Here is a 14,206-nt window from a genome sequence, read left to right on the forward strand (position 1 = left end):
CTGTAGAATGGCGGCAAGAATTGATGTCAGAACGCGCAGCTCTTGACTGGAAAACCCAAGATGGTTGAGGGCATCTTGCACGTTTTCCCATTCAGCGGTTTGCTCTGCAGTTGCGTAGCGGCGCTCATAGACATAGCTGTTTCAAGAACAGTGCAAGAGGCGTTGAAGGAGTGTTGATCAGGCTTGTGGCAAAACTGACAACAACTGAGACTAGAGGGGGGCATATGAAGCCGCGACACGCCTCAAGCCTGGACGAGCAACCTACTGCCATTCGTCGGAAAGGTGAAGACCCGTGCGTCGACGTTCTTCGTCATCACAGCCCTCGATGAGCATTTCAAAGATGTGAAAGTTGCGTTCGCCCTCGCCTTGGGACACCACCTGGGTGAAGTGGACCAAGTCACGCAATCAGCCCGGGCCCGGGGTTCACGCGCACGCCTGCAAGGGTTGAGTTTAGGTCTGACGTACCCGCGCCTTTTCCAGCAGATAGTGAGCCAGCCTCGCTCCCACTACACGGCCTTGTGTCGTAAACTACGAGTGAGGCAGAGAGAGGAGAAATCATGACGTGGTGAAGGCATCGCAAAGAGTGATGGCACGTTCTGTTCGTGCTATGATTTGCTTTATTCACCGGGTGTGTGTGTTGGCTCGAGAGAACTTGTTTGCAAAAAGGGCGAATTGGGGCGAGGATAAAGGCCAACCTGTAGTTCGATAAATTTGCCAAAGCGCGAGCTGTTGCTGTTCATCACGGTTTGCGCATTGCCAAAGGCTTCGAGAACAGGATTGGTCTACCTTGTCATTGCGGCCGTGAGGGCGTACATGTTGTCTGTACAAGAGCAACGAGTGAGGCAACACGCGTACCATCATGATGCGCGTTTCCAGTGGGTGGCGGGCACGATCAGCACTGGACGGGGCCTGAGGAGCTTGAAAGCCTCGGGCGCTCACGTCAAGAACCTGTGCAGTTGAGCGCGGACATCAACGGGTTTTGCTTTGAGCAGGAGAGGGATGGTATGACGCAATGCTGGAGCTATGGGGGTGACCAAACACGGCCTGGGGTGCTTGGGCTGACCTGGCGGATAAAGAGGCGGGTGCTGAACGTTTTGCCGGCGCCCGATTCGCCAGAGATGACAGCGACCTAGGTGATGGAGGAGGCACAGAGAGTCAGCAGACTGCAGAATGACTTGGTGCATTGGCATGAAGGGTGTTTGGGCACAGCGGGGTCACCTGGGGCTGACGGGTGCGCATCATCTGTGTAAAAGCGGCGTCGGCAATGGCAAAGAGGTGGGGCGGGTGTTCGGCCTTGGAAGAGACTTTGGTATAGCGCAGGGAATGAATGTTGTCGTAGAGCGGCAAGTCAGCATAGGGATTGACAGCGAGAAGAATGTCCCCAACATAGGTGTAAATGAGGTCACGGGCGAAACGCGTGGCCAGGGCCTGGTTCAAACTGGACTCATTCAGGCTGTCCTGGCGAGCCAGGTCATGAGTGGCTTCCATGGTGCTCAGGTCAGGAATGCCCGTGCCTTGCCCGTGGCTTGATGAGGAAGAGCATCAAGAGCACCTATTGCTCTTGACAGAGAAGTCAATGCGTGCCCAGCATCAGGATGGTTGCGCATGTGCTGGTGCAAGCAGTCGCAGCTTTCAGCGCCAGTTCAGGCGTCGAACTCAGCGCCAAAAAACAGCACCAAATGGGAGGGGCAGCAATGATACAGCGAGGAGTAGTCTCTGCTGCAGAGGAACAGCCCGCAGCAACCTGGGAGCAAACTGAAGTAGACAGGCCGTAACAAGGCCAGGACAAGCCCGTGAGAAAGACCGTGAGGGGCAGGGAAGACAGAGCCCAAACGAGGGGCGAGGATCCAGCTCCACCACCACCAAGCAAAATTCGTGCTAAAATGCCTCTGTGTGTGTGTGTGTGTGTGTGTGTGTGTGTGTGTGTGTGTGTGTGTGTGTGTGTGTTACAAGCAGAAAAAGAAAAAAAAAAAAATTCAAGAAACCGGACCAAACGCGAAGAACCTTACCGCAAATTCCAAAAGTAAAGGCAAAACGCTTTGTAAGGGGATAGAAACGGCTTTACATGTAGTACTTTTTCTTCTGTTTAACCTTGATGCATTGGGTTGATGTCTTTCTTTGGAGTGTGACAGGACGGCTGCCTTGATTGGTAGGTAGGTAGGTGGCTCACCGTGCTCCGTCAGACTGATGAGGGCAAAGTGGTCGGGGGGGGGTAGTAGTCGTAATCGGTGATGGGAATCAACATGAACGAGGACCTGTGCTAGCCAAACGATGGCCAATGCCCGGTTCAGGGGAACATGGTCCCCAATACGACGAAACAATGTAGTGATGAGGTTGGGGCTGGCTAGGGTTGAAATTGGGCGGCCCGCGATATCATGCGAGAGGGAGTGTGGGCCGAGGGTAAGGAAAGAGGCAGAGACAGAGGTAGAACGTTGCGGGGTCCACATCACGCCAATGTGAAGCAGAAGCTCAAACTCTTGTGCACATCAAGTCATACACTGATTCATATGCCCGCTCATCAAGTGCTTGCTTGTTTGCCTGTTTGCCCGTTCGCCCGTTTGCCCAACACGACTCATGCGCGCCGCGACCGACCTCCTCAAACTACTCATGCGGTCTCTAACGTGTCAAGCAACTCAAAGGGTGTTTGTTACCAAGCTGGTGATTTCAAAGAGCTTTCTCATTTTGTCGAGCAGCGTGCCCCCAGAAGGGAGATGATTTGAAGGCGCGTTGGAGAAACTCAAGGATGGCAACTTCAAAGCAACCTTGACCATTCAATTCTTTATTCGTTCGACAGCCCAAAACACTGCCAAGGTTTCCAATATACAGCTTGGTACAACTTATATGGCAGCCTGGAGGTGGTCAACAAAGCAGTCATCGCAAAGAAACAACGTCGCGGAGCATTTGCAGTGTCGCCTGACCATTTTGCGGCATCGATCACCGCGACACCGCACTGCTTGATATTTCTTCTTGACTCGTTTTCCGGGCGTTGATCCTTGAAACGCGGGTAGGCTGACAAGCTTGTGTGGCTTTGTTTGCCTTGCTTTGTGTTTCAGGTAGCCTGTTAACAGTCCATCGGCAACCCGTGTTCGAAACTCAGGCATCGTCATCGTGCTGTTGGGCGTCTCGGGCTTGCACCGGTACTTGTACCAGAGGAGTGCGTTAACCAGTACCACTGAGACAATGAACGTCAGCTGCCTGACATCCCAAGATTTGTTGCCCCACGCTCGCTCAAGATCGTGCTTGTGGCTCTGGCGCAGGCGTTGGTGCTCATCCACAGCGTGGCGCCCTTGATAATAATCTTCGATAGGCTCGTTGCGGCGATATCCAATCAAGGTGCCATCCGCCAACCGCACCTTGCGCTCGGGCCCCATTTGAACAGATGATCCATAGGTGGAGAGCAGCGTCAAGACGTACTTCTGATGATTTATGGAGAACAAGCAGATGCGTTCGCCATCAAGTTGCCCGCTGCGCCCATGCAGCTCGCCCACTGGCCTGCCAGCCATGTCCGTCTGAACAACGTCGCCAGGCACGTACTTTGGCCAAGACCGTCCTTTCTTTGCAACCGTGACGGCAAAAGTGCCTCTTTTTTTGAGAAGCACGAGAGCAGGGAGAGTGCAGAATTCGCTGTCCATCACGACGACGCGCCCTTTGCCCCAGCTGGACTCGGTCATCCGTAAAATCAATGCCGACACTTTGCCATGCTCAGCGTAGCGCAGAGGCAAATGCGCTGTGCGCGCAGCGCCCTCCACCAGCTCCATATGATAAAGAACGCGTGAATGAACATCATACATGGCGTGATAGTCGTTGCCAACAGGGTCAGGCTTGCGCCCAGCGTACGTGTAACCGGGTACGCGATCATTGTGGTGTGTCACTGTGGATTTGTCAAGGCAGACAGTGCAGGAGGGGGTAAACACGGCGCGAGCTCCCATATGCTCATTGAAAGCGTCAACCATTCCACGGATTTGATAGCACGGGTCGTTGCTGCACAAGTTTGGTTCATTGAGACGTAGCCCTCCGGCGATCTCTCGGAATCGACGCAGCGACATCACTTGAGTGAAGAGCGGCCGACGATCAAACTCGTCGTCGTATGGCTCAAAGAGCTCCTCCACCGGGAAAACATGGTTTGAAGCCATTATCTGCAGGCCGATGAATGCGAGCAGCTCCTCCTGTGTAAGATGGATATCCACACTGCCTCGAACGACGTTTTCAAGGATACGTGGAGGGAGAAAATGCATGAAAAAGGTCATCGGATCACCCGGTTGAAGCAGGCTGTCTAGTTGCGCCGCTCGCGGCGTGAAGCACGCACGATCAGTAGCCACATCCACGGTAGCACTGCCCCACTCTCCAAAAATCGATGGGCTGGTCGATGGTGGGGCGCTTGCAGGCGGTGAACATGCTGAAAGACATGCGTCGGTGGGAATGCCAATGTCGGGCTCAACAACATCATCTTCAACGCCCTGTAGCTCGGCTGGTATGGACGCCGTTAAATCTGCCGTACTTGAAAGTCGATCACCTTGGCCGAGCATAGCTGTGACGTCGCTTGCTAGTGTTGGACCCACATTTGGCTCTGGCCCTGAGATCCGGGCGGCCATGTATGCTTCAGCCTTGTTCAAAGTGATTTGAGGGGCAGGCAGGGCTTCAACACGTAGCTTGCGAGCATATAGCTCGCCGTCAACGTCGGCATGGAGAGCAGGGTGACTGGCACCACATCGCCCCGCACGCGTCGCTCGGCCTGGCCAACGGCCACCAAACCAGTAATTCGGTGACGCCCATCACTCCCAAGTAATGACGCAAGGTGCTGGGGGTACAACATGCGTCGTGGGGTGCTCACGTGAGCCAAGAGGGGCGTTGGGCGAGCCATCCGACTGCTCACAAAAAAAGAAAAAAAAAATGACCGTTACTTTTTTTTTCCCTTGAGACTCTATGTGATACCATTCATAAGGATCACCATTTTGTTCCCCAGAAACACCGTGAGAGCCTCATCCTCTGCTTCTGGTGGCAGCACGGGCGTGATTGCTGGCGCAGCTGCCGGCGCCGTGGTTCTGCTGGCAGTATTGCTTGTGCTGATTGTCTTGCGTTGCCGCCGCCGTGCCACACCCGCCGTTACACGCTCCTTTGCTTTTTTTTTTTTTTTTTTTTTTTGTTGTGTTGTTAACACAAGCGATGGGTGGATTTACCCCAAAAGGGTAAATCTTCCAACTTAATGTTAATTTATTTTGAAAAAAAGTTTCACACAACAGCAGCAGCAGAAGCTGCTGTTTTTCCTCCATAATTGAGAATGAGGGTCACCAACTGGCAGCGACCCGGGTTGATGCGACTTGGGGTATGCGGCTCGGGTGGATGCGACTTGGTGTGTGCGACTCGGTGAATGACCGTGTGTGCATGGTGGTTGTCCAGGCGGTATAGAGTCTTGGGCGCGTCTAATTGATACACGGATGGTGTTGTTTTCTGCTCCCTCTCGTGCATTTGGTGTGTCACGAAGGGCCCAAAGAGGCAGAGATCTAGCCCAAGGACCCTCTGCGAGAGTGTCGCACGTAGCGTCCAAGCAATTCAAGGCAGCGATGATGATCTCCCAGCTACCCAGCTACCGAGGCATGGTCTCAATTTAGAGACCGTTTTCACACGGTCACTATGGACGAGCGCCGCCAATGAACGCACAATTGTTCTAGCAACACGCACACACACACACACACACACACACACACACACACACACACACACACACACACACACACACACACACACACACACACACACACACACACACACACACACACACTCAACATCAGCTCGTGCGTTTTATGACTTTTTCAATTTTTCACAGGGCGTCGGCCTTGCCTTGCCTCGTGGGACTTCTCCTCCTGGTTCAGAGTCTGGTGGTCTTGACGACGCAGGCCAACGGCAGGCGTGGGCTCAGGCGAAGGGGGTAAAGAGACAGACAGTCAAACAGGCTCACTTCGGATCACGATACATGCAAACCTTCTCGCAAATTTTTTCCAAGTCTTTTTATTGTTCAGCCGCGAGAGCAGTCCTCCGTGCAGACGAAACACCATTTTACTCGGCTGGCACGCTCCTGATGCTTTGCATGAAGATCCCGTGACGCGGCATTGCACAGCATTCCAATTTGGACGGTGCCTTATACTTCTTCAGTGGTGGCCCTCGCTGGTAGCTTCTCTCAGTCAGCGTCGTTTTTGCCGTCAAGGGCACGATGCGCCGCTGGTTTTGCTCTGCAGCCCTCGTGTTGGCTTGGATGATCAGCTGCAATGCAGCACCAGCTGGGCCGCTGAATCTGGTATGTTGGCTGTCGTCACATGCCTCATCACTGCTTCATCCCGCCTGATTCTTCTCTGGGTCGCTTTGGATCCACACTCATTCCTGCGCCCCCGTCACCAGCGTCGAGATGCAGGAGTCAACGCTTCGCAGACTGAATCCAAGGATGCCGAACGCGCACAGGATTACCGCGATGCGACCATCGCCTTGGGCGTTCTGTTCGGTTTGGCCTTGGTTTTGATTGTGGTTCTTCTGGTATGGAGATGGCGCGCCCGCCATGAGCTTTATACGTTCCACGTCGACATCAGCACCAAGAAGACAGCTCATTTCTCACACCCCGAGCTGAAGCAGGGCCACGACTTGGGCTTTCGCATTCGGGCACCTGGCGGGCCCTACGTTTTGGGACCAGATCTGCATTTGGAGATGAACAAACGCTACTACTTTCAGCTTCACAACGTTCCGGGCGAGTATGCGCTGCAGATTACCCACTCGCCCGTTGGTGCCGATCAAGGTCACAACATGGCCGAAGGGACGCATGTTGTTCACGGCAACGGTCGGCTAGAGGTTGACACGGCGCGGCTGCCGGCTGGACCACTGTATTATCAGGCCGTGCGCTTTGAAAAAATGGGAGGTCGCATTTTTGTTCACAATCGGCCAGCTCCAACCACCTTGCGCCAAGGCACCATTTATGAGCTGCCCACTCCCAGCAAGCCCACACCAACACCACCAGGTACTGGATCCGGGACCTTGTCAACCCTGCCCACCCCCGGCGCGAAGCCAGTCTCAAGCAATGGTGCTTCTTTTCGCCATGAGAATCGCAACCATGCTCTAATGCGCTCGCGCACTGACCTCGACGATGCCGATTGGGACTCGGGCTGGGACTTGCGCTTGCAACCGCGCTGGGTCCCGGCATCTGCTCGAGTTGTCGATTCAGACTCGGAATCAGAGACAGGGCCTCCGGTCCCACCACGCCGCCGTGCCAAGGCACGCCGCAATACGAGCACGACGACGAGTGCCCACGTCGAGGGCGTGATGCGCATTGACGACGAAAAGGTGTTGCGCTCCTTTCGCAAAGGGTCCGGGCCCCGTTCTACCTCCCATGATTTGTGACACGCCAGCCTTTAGTCCGTTTGTCCTGTTGACCATAGCATGATGATGTGTGGCGACCAAGAGCCACATGTTGAGTATTTGTGTGGTGTGGTGTGGTGTGGTGTGATGTGCCTGTATTTGTGTTTGCGTTTGTGTGCGGGGCAAGCATTTCTGCTGTATCCTGAGATAGTTTGGCCAGAAAATGTTTCGATTAAGAAGGGGGAGGCGGGTGGCCCGACCTCTCCGCCAGTGATAGGTGAAGGAGAACAAGAGAATATTGGGTTAGTGCGCACGAGTTGATTGCTAGCTGGACATTTTTGCTTTGGCGGCAGCCCTTTGTCATCATCTTGTTCTTCACGTTGGGGGGAAAAAGCTGGCCACAAAATCCACGCTCAGCGCAGAAAAGAGAAGAGCAGGGCGCGCAGGGGGTTCAGATCAATTGGTTATGCAGTCCTAGTCTCCTTTCGGCTTGACCACCTTCAAATCTCCTCGTCAGAAACAACAACTTTGAGGCGAGCAAAAAAAAAAAAAAGCCATCAAAAACCAACAGTCACAAAACCCGCTTGAACAAGGCTGCAAGCAAAGAAGGACATTGCTTAATAGGACTTGTTGTGGAGGAAGCTGGTGAGCATGTGAAGAGCCTGAACGGGCTTGTGCTGGGGCACGAGATGACCGGCACCCGCAACGGTGAGGAAAGTGAAATCGGTGCTGTTTGAGTCGTACACGGTCACGTAACCGGCGAGGACGTTGCCAGCATTGGGCTCGTCACGGCTGCCCGAGGTCCAGGGGCGCCAGGCCTCCTTGACAGGGAAGCCGAGCTGGCGGGTCCACTCCTCTGAGCCCCAGTAGGGCACACAGGCATCAACATTGCCCGAGTAGATGAGCATGCGGTACTTCTGGGCGAGCGTCTTGTAGAGGTCGCGCAGGTCAGCAGCGGTACGGCGGTAGCTCTGTTGGCCTTGCTTGGAGACATGAAGGGCCTTTTGCACGTCGTCCTGGGCGAGCCAGAGGTCCATGACCTTTTGGGCACCGCAGGTGTAGTCGTTGAGGGCACCCTGAAACTCGGAGAGCTGGGGGTGGATAGAGTAGACCTGGCTGCCCGAGGTGTTGACGACGCGGGCCTGGCCAATGCGGCGGCGAATCTCGGCGTGGTCCAGGGTCACCTGATCGTTGCCGCAAGTGTCGTAGATGTTGTAGATGTCAAAGTTGCCAATGTCCTGGTTCATCTTGGCAAGGATGGCCTCGCACTTGATGTTCTCGGTGCCGTTGAAGTGGTTGCAGGCCTCTTGGATCTCGGCGTACATGGTTTGGGGGAACATGCCATGGCCGTAGTAAAACTCGACGTTGATGCGGTCGACTTCAGCACCAAAACCGCAGGTGCCGACTTCGTTGCCCCAGCAACCATCACCAATGGCTGCACCCTTGAAGTTGGGGATGGAACCACGGGCATCGATCTCCTTCATGATTTCGGGGATGTAAATGCCGGCGTAGCTCTCGCCGGTGATGTAAAAGTCGTTGCTCTTGAACTCGCTGAAGCTTTCGAACCAGCGCTCGAGGAAGTCGGCACCCTCCTCACCGACGCTCTCGTCGGTGTTGACGCAGGACACGCCCTACACGCGAGTGAAGGCATCCAATCCAAACGAGTGTATGAGTGTAAGTCGGGATCCGCTGGCCATGCAAGCGGAAGTGAAAGTGGGAATTGGGGCTTGGGGTGTCTTTGCATCGAAGAGCGTACCTCGGCGCAGTAGCTAAAGCCGACGCCCTTGGGCTGCTCGAGGTAGAGGACGTTGGCGACCTGGGACCAGGAGTAGGGGTTGTAGATGAGGTTGATGTTTGAGCCGTTGATGCTGTCATCGTTGGTGTTGAACTGGCCGTTCTCCGTGAGCAGACCGATGAGGCTGCTGGAGCCGGGGCCACCTAAGCAAGCGACGTAGATGCGGGTGTAACCAGGCACATGGTGAGCGGGGTGATGCTTGCCTGGAGAAAACACAACGAAACAAAACAAAACAAAACAAAACAGCAGAAACTACAGCGAGAATGGCAACGCCAGGAAACTGGATGCCAAGGGGAACAAAGGGGGTGGGCACAAGGGGCTAGGTGGCTGGCATGTAAACGCTGCTATCGTACCGTTGAGCCAGAGGACGACGGGATCGTTGCTGGGGTCGTTCTCCGACTCGATGAACCTGTTGGCACGCCAGGTATTAGCGGGGTGGGGTATCGGGGATGCCATCTGGGTGGGAGGGTGATCTGACCAGTAGTGGAGGTAACCAGTGGGGTTGTTTTCCTTGCCGACGGGGATGTGACCGCTGTAGTGCTTGGAGGGCAGGGCCTTGTCCCAGCCTAGATGGATGACGATTCGAGCAACACAGCACGGATGGTGTGCGTCGGGATCAGCCCGAGACATCACGTTCCTCGAACAGGGATCGACGGGGCGAAGAGGCAAGCTGCATGACTAAGACTGACCAGGGAGGCTAGTGACCTCATCGGCAGCGGGGGCGGCATGGACGGCGACCAAGGCCGCGAGCGCCACGAGCATCGCAAAGGGGGCCATCATGATGATTGATGACGACCGTCCTGTCAATGGGGCGAGCATTCGAACAGAGAGAGGATCATGAGATGCATTCACGCGTTTTTAGGCCAGGCAACCCAAAAACAAGGAGACAACCATGGAACACCAGCGCACGCAAAAGCCGGGCGCTGGTGGGCCTCTGGTTGGTTGGTTGGTTGGTTGGGGGGGGCCCACGGGCGAGGGCGAGTGGCAGCCAGTGACCGGCGCGGGTGCGGGCGAAAGGCGTGCGCACCACGACAGAGAGAGAGAGAGAGAGAGAGGAGGGTACGAGAGGAGCAAACGTACCGAGTAATAAAAAATGATAAAGTGTGTGTAGTTTTCAAGCGAATCAGAGAGATGATGTCTTTTGAGTGCCGCCGTTCAGAGGCGCATAGGGTGTGTGTTTGAGGATTTGTTTTGTGTGTTTTGGAGGAAAGAGACCATGTGCTTATGGGAGCGTGTTGGGACTTGCTTGGGAAACACTTTGGGGATGCTTGGGATCGTCGTTTTGTGTTGGCAACAACACAGCAGAAAGCAGCAGAGCATAGAGAGCAGAGGAGAGAGAGCAGAGCAGAGAGAACAGAGCATAGAGAGAGCAGAGCAGAGAGAGCAGAGAGCGCGCAGAGAGAGCAGAGAGCAGAGAGCGCGCAGAGAGAGCAGAGAGCAGAGAGCGCGCAGAGAGAGCAGAGCATCGAGAAGAGCATCGAGAGCATAGAGAGCAGAGAGAGCAGTGCAGAGCATAGAGAAGAGGGATCAGAGCATAGCACAGAGAACAAAGGACAAGAGAGAACTCCTCCTTCGCAAGTATGACGTGGTGAGGAATTAGATGAGTTTTCCATAATTGAATGAACAATGGTAAGAGGCCGGACAATTCGAGCCGAGCTTTACATGTGAAGGGCACGTGTTGTGGTGTGGGTACGATCCGGCTCGAAGTGGTGCCCACAGTCAACGATATTTAGGACGAATTTGAGGGTTTACACCCACTTATCACGTCATCCACGAGTTAAGGATGCCCAGAACTGGCGGCACGCGACCCCCATCAAACGATGGGTGCATGTGGGCATTGATGCTGGTAGAGACGGATCGTTACCACATCAGCTACCCCCACAACCTCTGGACTCGCAAAGTATGCTGTTGATTCTGGTTGTTGTCGCGTGGCGGTGTTTGTGGCCCATAGTCAAGGCATGACGAACCACGTCAACTGCGAGTGGGCTGGTGTGTGCATCGATGTCGGAAACTTGACCACTCTCAAGTCAGGAATGGGTCACAGACAGAAATTTAGAGATTTAGAGAGAGATTTCGAGGTTTAGAGGAGTGAGGAGGGCCTCATTTGTGTGTTTGACCGAGAATGTGCGTGGAAGACGTCAAGGCTCATGCCTCAGCTCACCAGTGATTCGGCTGCATTTCATTGTCTAGCAGGCAGGGAAACACTTCTCACTCAGGTCGCAGAGTCACTCGCAAACGATCACCCACATTCCAAACACATGGCGAGACCCTCAGAGCCCAACAGGACTTGGTGTGGGATAGATGAGAACCATACTTTCACCCATCTCATCCCATATTCGCTACCCTTGCAACTGCAATGAGAATTTTAGAGAGGCTTCGAGAGAGGTGATGCTACTGAGAGATGGTGTCGCATGGCTACATGACGCAAACGCAAAACCCCAAGCAAAACAGAGATAGCCACCCCCGACAACCACTCTACAGAGAGTCGCTCATCGACGACCGCGACAAGAAAAAACAAAAAAAGCAGCAAACGCACCCCTGCTACTCCCACTCTGCCGTCGACCACCCGATTCTCTAAACCACAAACGGCGCCAACGCTCCACCTCTGACCGCCTCCCCAACCCCTGAGAAAAATCGGCAATCTACCCCCGCCTCTCCACCCCGACCTCTTTGCAACCCTCCCCCCCTCTTCTGCTCATCCCCCCTCCCGCGCTGCCCTCGCCCGCCCCGCCACGCGGCACGAGCCTCCACATATCCGAATTTCCAATCGTCCACACCCCCCCTCCCACCACCACCTCTCTCTCTCTTCCTCCGTGTGTGTGCCTGTGTGCGGAACACGTTGCCCCGTGCCGCATCATTTTTTTTTTATCTATCTTTTTCCTCTCTCTCTGCGTGCGCGCGCGTGTGTGTATTACTGTTGCGCTCACACACACACAACACACCCTCTCTCCCTCACACTCACACACACATACACACACATACACATACGACACTTCCACACACACTCTAATCCCCAAAACATCGCCGCCGCCGCTGCCCACACACACGCACACATCTCTCTCTCTCCCTCTCTCTCTCTCTCTCACACGCACACACCTCGTGCTCGGATTCAATTTCCTTCCGCTGTTCCCAACTCGGACAGGAGACGGCAAGGCTGGAAGCGGAGGGAGCTCTCAAATGGCTCTGATTGACTTGCAACTCCGTTTCGCCTTTGCCCAGTTGGTTCGTCGTCTTCCTCTGCGGGGAACCAACTAGTGGACCGTTGTGCTTGTGTTGGGCTTGTGGTGCTCGTGGCCAATTCCAGCCATTTTCCTCGCCCCTCGCCTCCACGCACACCCCCTCTGTATCTCCTGTACCTGCTGCCTCTTCTCCGCAACCGCTTCCTCGTCGTGGTGCGGACCATCACATGGCCCATGCGCTTGTGACCTGACCCTTCCGTCACACGCCGGCAAGCATGTCGTCCAAAGCCAGTACGTCCCGAGGCCCAGTGTCCCTTCTTTCCCTCCCGCCTCGCTCGTCTTTTGGTTCTGCTGACGCTCTCCAGCCCCGCAGAGCCCTCTTCTTGCTTTCGAACTCTCTCTCTCTCTCTCATCTCTCTCATCCTGGTGGCTGCGCTTCTGCCTCGGCCTTGCATCAGCTTGCTCCGCCTGCGCTTTGCAGGTGGACGAAACCCAATGCGCAAAGTCCATGGCCAAGGAAGGCCGCCCGACTCTGATTTGTCCCAATTGTTTACAATTTTACGTCGCCGCCCTCTTCAACCCCGCCATGCAACAACACGCACCCGCCCCAAACTGCACCCTGGATCGCCAACTCCTTTCCGTCCGCACTTGCTTTGGTTCGGCCAACATGTCATCTCCTGGCCTTGAATGCTGCCCAGCTCCTCCGAGTGCCCCGTGTACCAAAACGGGGCTCGGCACCCCCTGCCCCCTTGTCCCTACTTCGACTCACGTTGCCCGTATTGCCCGTCTCGCTCGGTGCCCATCTTAGGCTGCTTGTTTCAGCGTTGCGGTGACGTTGGTGCTCACGAATGCGGCTCACCCATCATCAACCAGGCGCTCATGTCGTGCATGATGCCTCGTTTCATGCCCAACCAAGGATTTTCCATCTTGCCGGGCACGGCTCCCACCGGCGCCTCACCCGCAGCCATGAACCTGGCCGTATATGCCAGTATGGCCAACGCCCTGAATAACCAGCGCCCCCCCTCGCAACTTCAGCCACAGCCCGTCGCTTCCATCAAGCAAGAAGCCACCCCGGCTGATCCAGCCCTGCAATCCCCGGCTGCACCGGCCAGTGCTCGTCCCGCACAACACCCCACCCAACAACCCACCAAACGCAGTCTTGCCCAAGCCCAAACCAAGAGCGCCAACTTGGATCACTCGCGCGACATGGGCGCCGCGGAAACTCTGCTTGGCCTGCAGCGGCCCAAGCGCTCCCCCAACAGCCAAAACAACGACCAGGATGAATCAGACGATCAGGAGGATGTGCCTCGTGCCTCCAGCAAGCGGCCCAAAGCCAATAGCAAAGCCAGCTCAGATACCTCCAGTACTCCCACGCCGTCTCAGCATCGCGCCACGTCCCTCTTGTCACAAATGACTGCTGCAGAAGCCACCTCGGTTCCTGCGAATCAATCACCTGCTTCCCTCCCAACTGCCGGCCGCGCGACGTCCTCCCCGACCCTTGATTCAAGCAACTCGCGCCCTCGCAGCAAGATGCGACGCGCCCCCACCTCACGTGGTGCGTCTGCTTGCTTCTCTCCTGGTCTCAGTTTGGATACCAGACTACTGTTTGGTTTGGCATCTCACCTGCGATCGGCCGCTTCTTCCTCGGCCGCGTTCTGACCTGCTATCCATAGGGTTTTGCTTTGGTTGCTGGAAGAGCAAAGAACTAGAGGACCGTTATGCCCTCAACAGCACAACCAAGTTTAGCCTGTGCAACGCTTGTCGCAAGACGCACCTGACCAAATCCGTTATCCCCCACTTTGAGCGACTAGCGCGCCAGCCCCCGCAAGCGGTCGACCGTAGCACTCAACTGCGTCTCCGCGATGGTGCGCACATGCCCCCCNCCCCCCCCCCC

General features: G+C 55.4%; 6 protein-coding genes across 6 annotated transcripts in view; 2 read left to right on the forward strand and 4 right to left on the reverse strand.

The window, feature by feature from the left end:
• Positions 1 to 261: 261 nt before the first annotated feature.
• Positions 262 to 1,488, reverse strand: MONBRDRAFT_8843 (uncharacterized protein; the record flags this gene model as incomplete). The annotated part of the gene is made up of 5 exons (XM_001746459.1): positions 262 to 378; positions 466 to 528; positions 696 to 782; positions 1,040 to 1,129; positions 1,219 to 1,488. The coding sequence occupies 5 exons, from the start codon at positions 1,486 to 1,488 to the stop codon at positions 262 to 264; spliced, it is 627 nt and encodes a 208-aa protein (XP_001746511.1).
• Positions 1,489 to 2,837: 1,349 nt separating this feature from the next.
• Positions 2,838 to 4,592, reverse strand: MONBRDRAFT_8844 (uncharacterized protein; the record flags this gene model as incomplete). The annotated part of the gene is made up of 1 exon (XM_001746460.1): positions 2,838 to 4,592. One exon carries the CDS (start codon positions 4,590 to 4,592, stop codon positions 2,838 to 2,840), a length of 1,755 nt encoding a protein of 584 aa, XP_001746512.1.
• Positions 4,593 to 5,229: 637 nt separating this feature from the next.
• Positions 5,230 to 5,786, reverse strand: MONBRDRAFT_26074 (uncharacterized protein; the record flags this gene model as incomplete). Its single annotated transcript, XM_001746461.1, has 2 exons — positions 5,230 to 5,515; positions 5,659 to 5,786. The coding sequence occupies 2 exons, from the start codon at positions 5,784 to 5,786 to the stop codon at positions 5,230 to 5,232; spliced, it is 414 nt and encodes a 137-aa protein (XP_001746513.1).
• A 508-nt stretch (positions 5,787 to 6,294) lies between these two features.
• On the forward strand, positions 6,295 to 7,380 carry MONBRDRAFT_26075 (uncharacterized protein; the record flags this gene model as incomplete). The annotated part of the gene is made up of 1 exon (XM_001746335.1): positions 6,295 to 7,380. The coding sequence occupies one exon, from the start codon at positions 6,295 to 6,297 to the stop codon at positions 7,378 to 7,380; it is 1,086 nt and encodes a 361-aa protein (XP_001746387.1).
• A 403-nt stretch (positions 7,381 to 7,783) lies between these two features.
• MONBRDRAFT_37373 (uncharacterized protein) lies at positions 7,784 to 9,928 on the reverse strand. Its single transcript, XM_001746462.1, has 4 exons — positions 9,823 to 9,928; positions 9,487 to 9,699; positions 9,095 to 9,276; positions 7,784 to 8,969 (listed from the first exon to the last, which is right to left on the reverse strand). Exons 1-4 carry the CDS (start codon positions 9,911 to 9,913, stop codon positions 7,956 to 7,958), a joined length of 1,500 nt encoding a protein of 499 aa, XP_001746514.1. The 5' UTR covers positions 9,914 to 9,928; the 3' UTR covers positions 7,784 to 7,955.
• A 3,275-nt stretch (positions 9,929 to 13,203) lies between these two features.
• MONBRDRAFT_32723 (uncharacterized protein) overlaps positions 13,204 to 14,206 on the forward strand; it is a gene marked incomplete at its 5' end in the record, with an annotated part of 2,164 nt that continues 1,161 nt past the window's right edge. The window contains 2 exons of the mRNA XM_001746336.1: positions 13,204 to 13,867; positions 13,986 to 14,177. Of these exons, the coding sequence (XP_001746388.1) occupies positions 13,204 to 13,867; positions 13,986 to 14,177 (856 nt within the window). The remainder of the gene's footprint in view (positions 13,868 to 13,985; positions 14,178 to 14,206) is intronic.

The sequence above is a fragment of the Monosiga brevicollis genome, genomic scaffold, assembly GCF_000002865.3.
Source record: "Monosiga brevicollis MX1 MONBRscaffold_12 genomic scaffold, whole genome shotgun sequence".
Taxonomy (NCBI): domain Eukaryota; class Choanoflagellata; order Craspedida; family Salpingoecidae; genus Monosiga; species Monosiga brevicollis.

Excerpts from the sequence above, each read along its gene's own strand:
- MONBRDRAFT_37373 (XM_001746462.1), bottom strand. The coding sequence starts at position 9,913 with ATGATGGCCCCCTTTGCGATGCTCGTGGCGCTCGCGGCCTTGGTCGCC. Across the intron at positions 9,277-9,486 it reads CGTCGTCCTCTGGCTCAACG|GTGGCCCCGGCTCCAGCAGC; the intron begins GTACGATAGCAG and ends TCGCTTGCTTAG. Across the intron at positions 8,970-9,094 it reads GCTTTAGCTACTGCGCCGAG|GGCGTGTCCTGCGTCAACAC; the intron begins GTACGCTCTTCG and ends ACTCGCGTGTAG.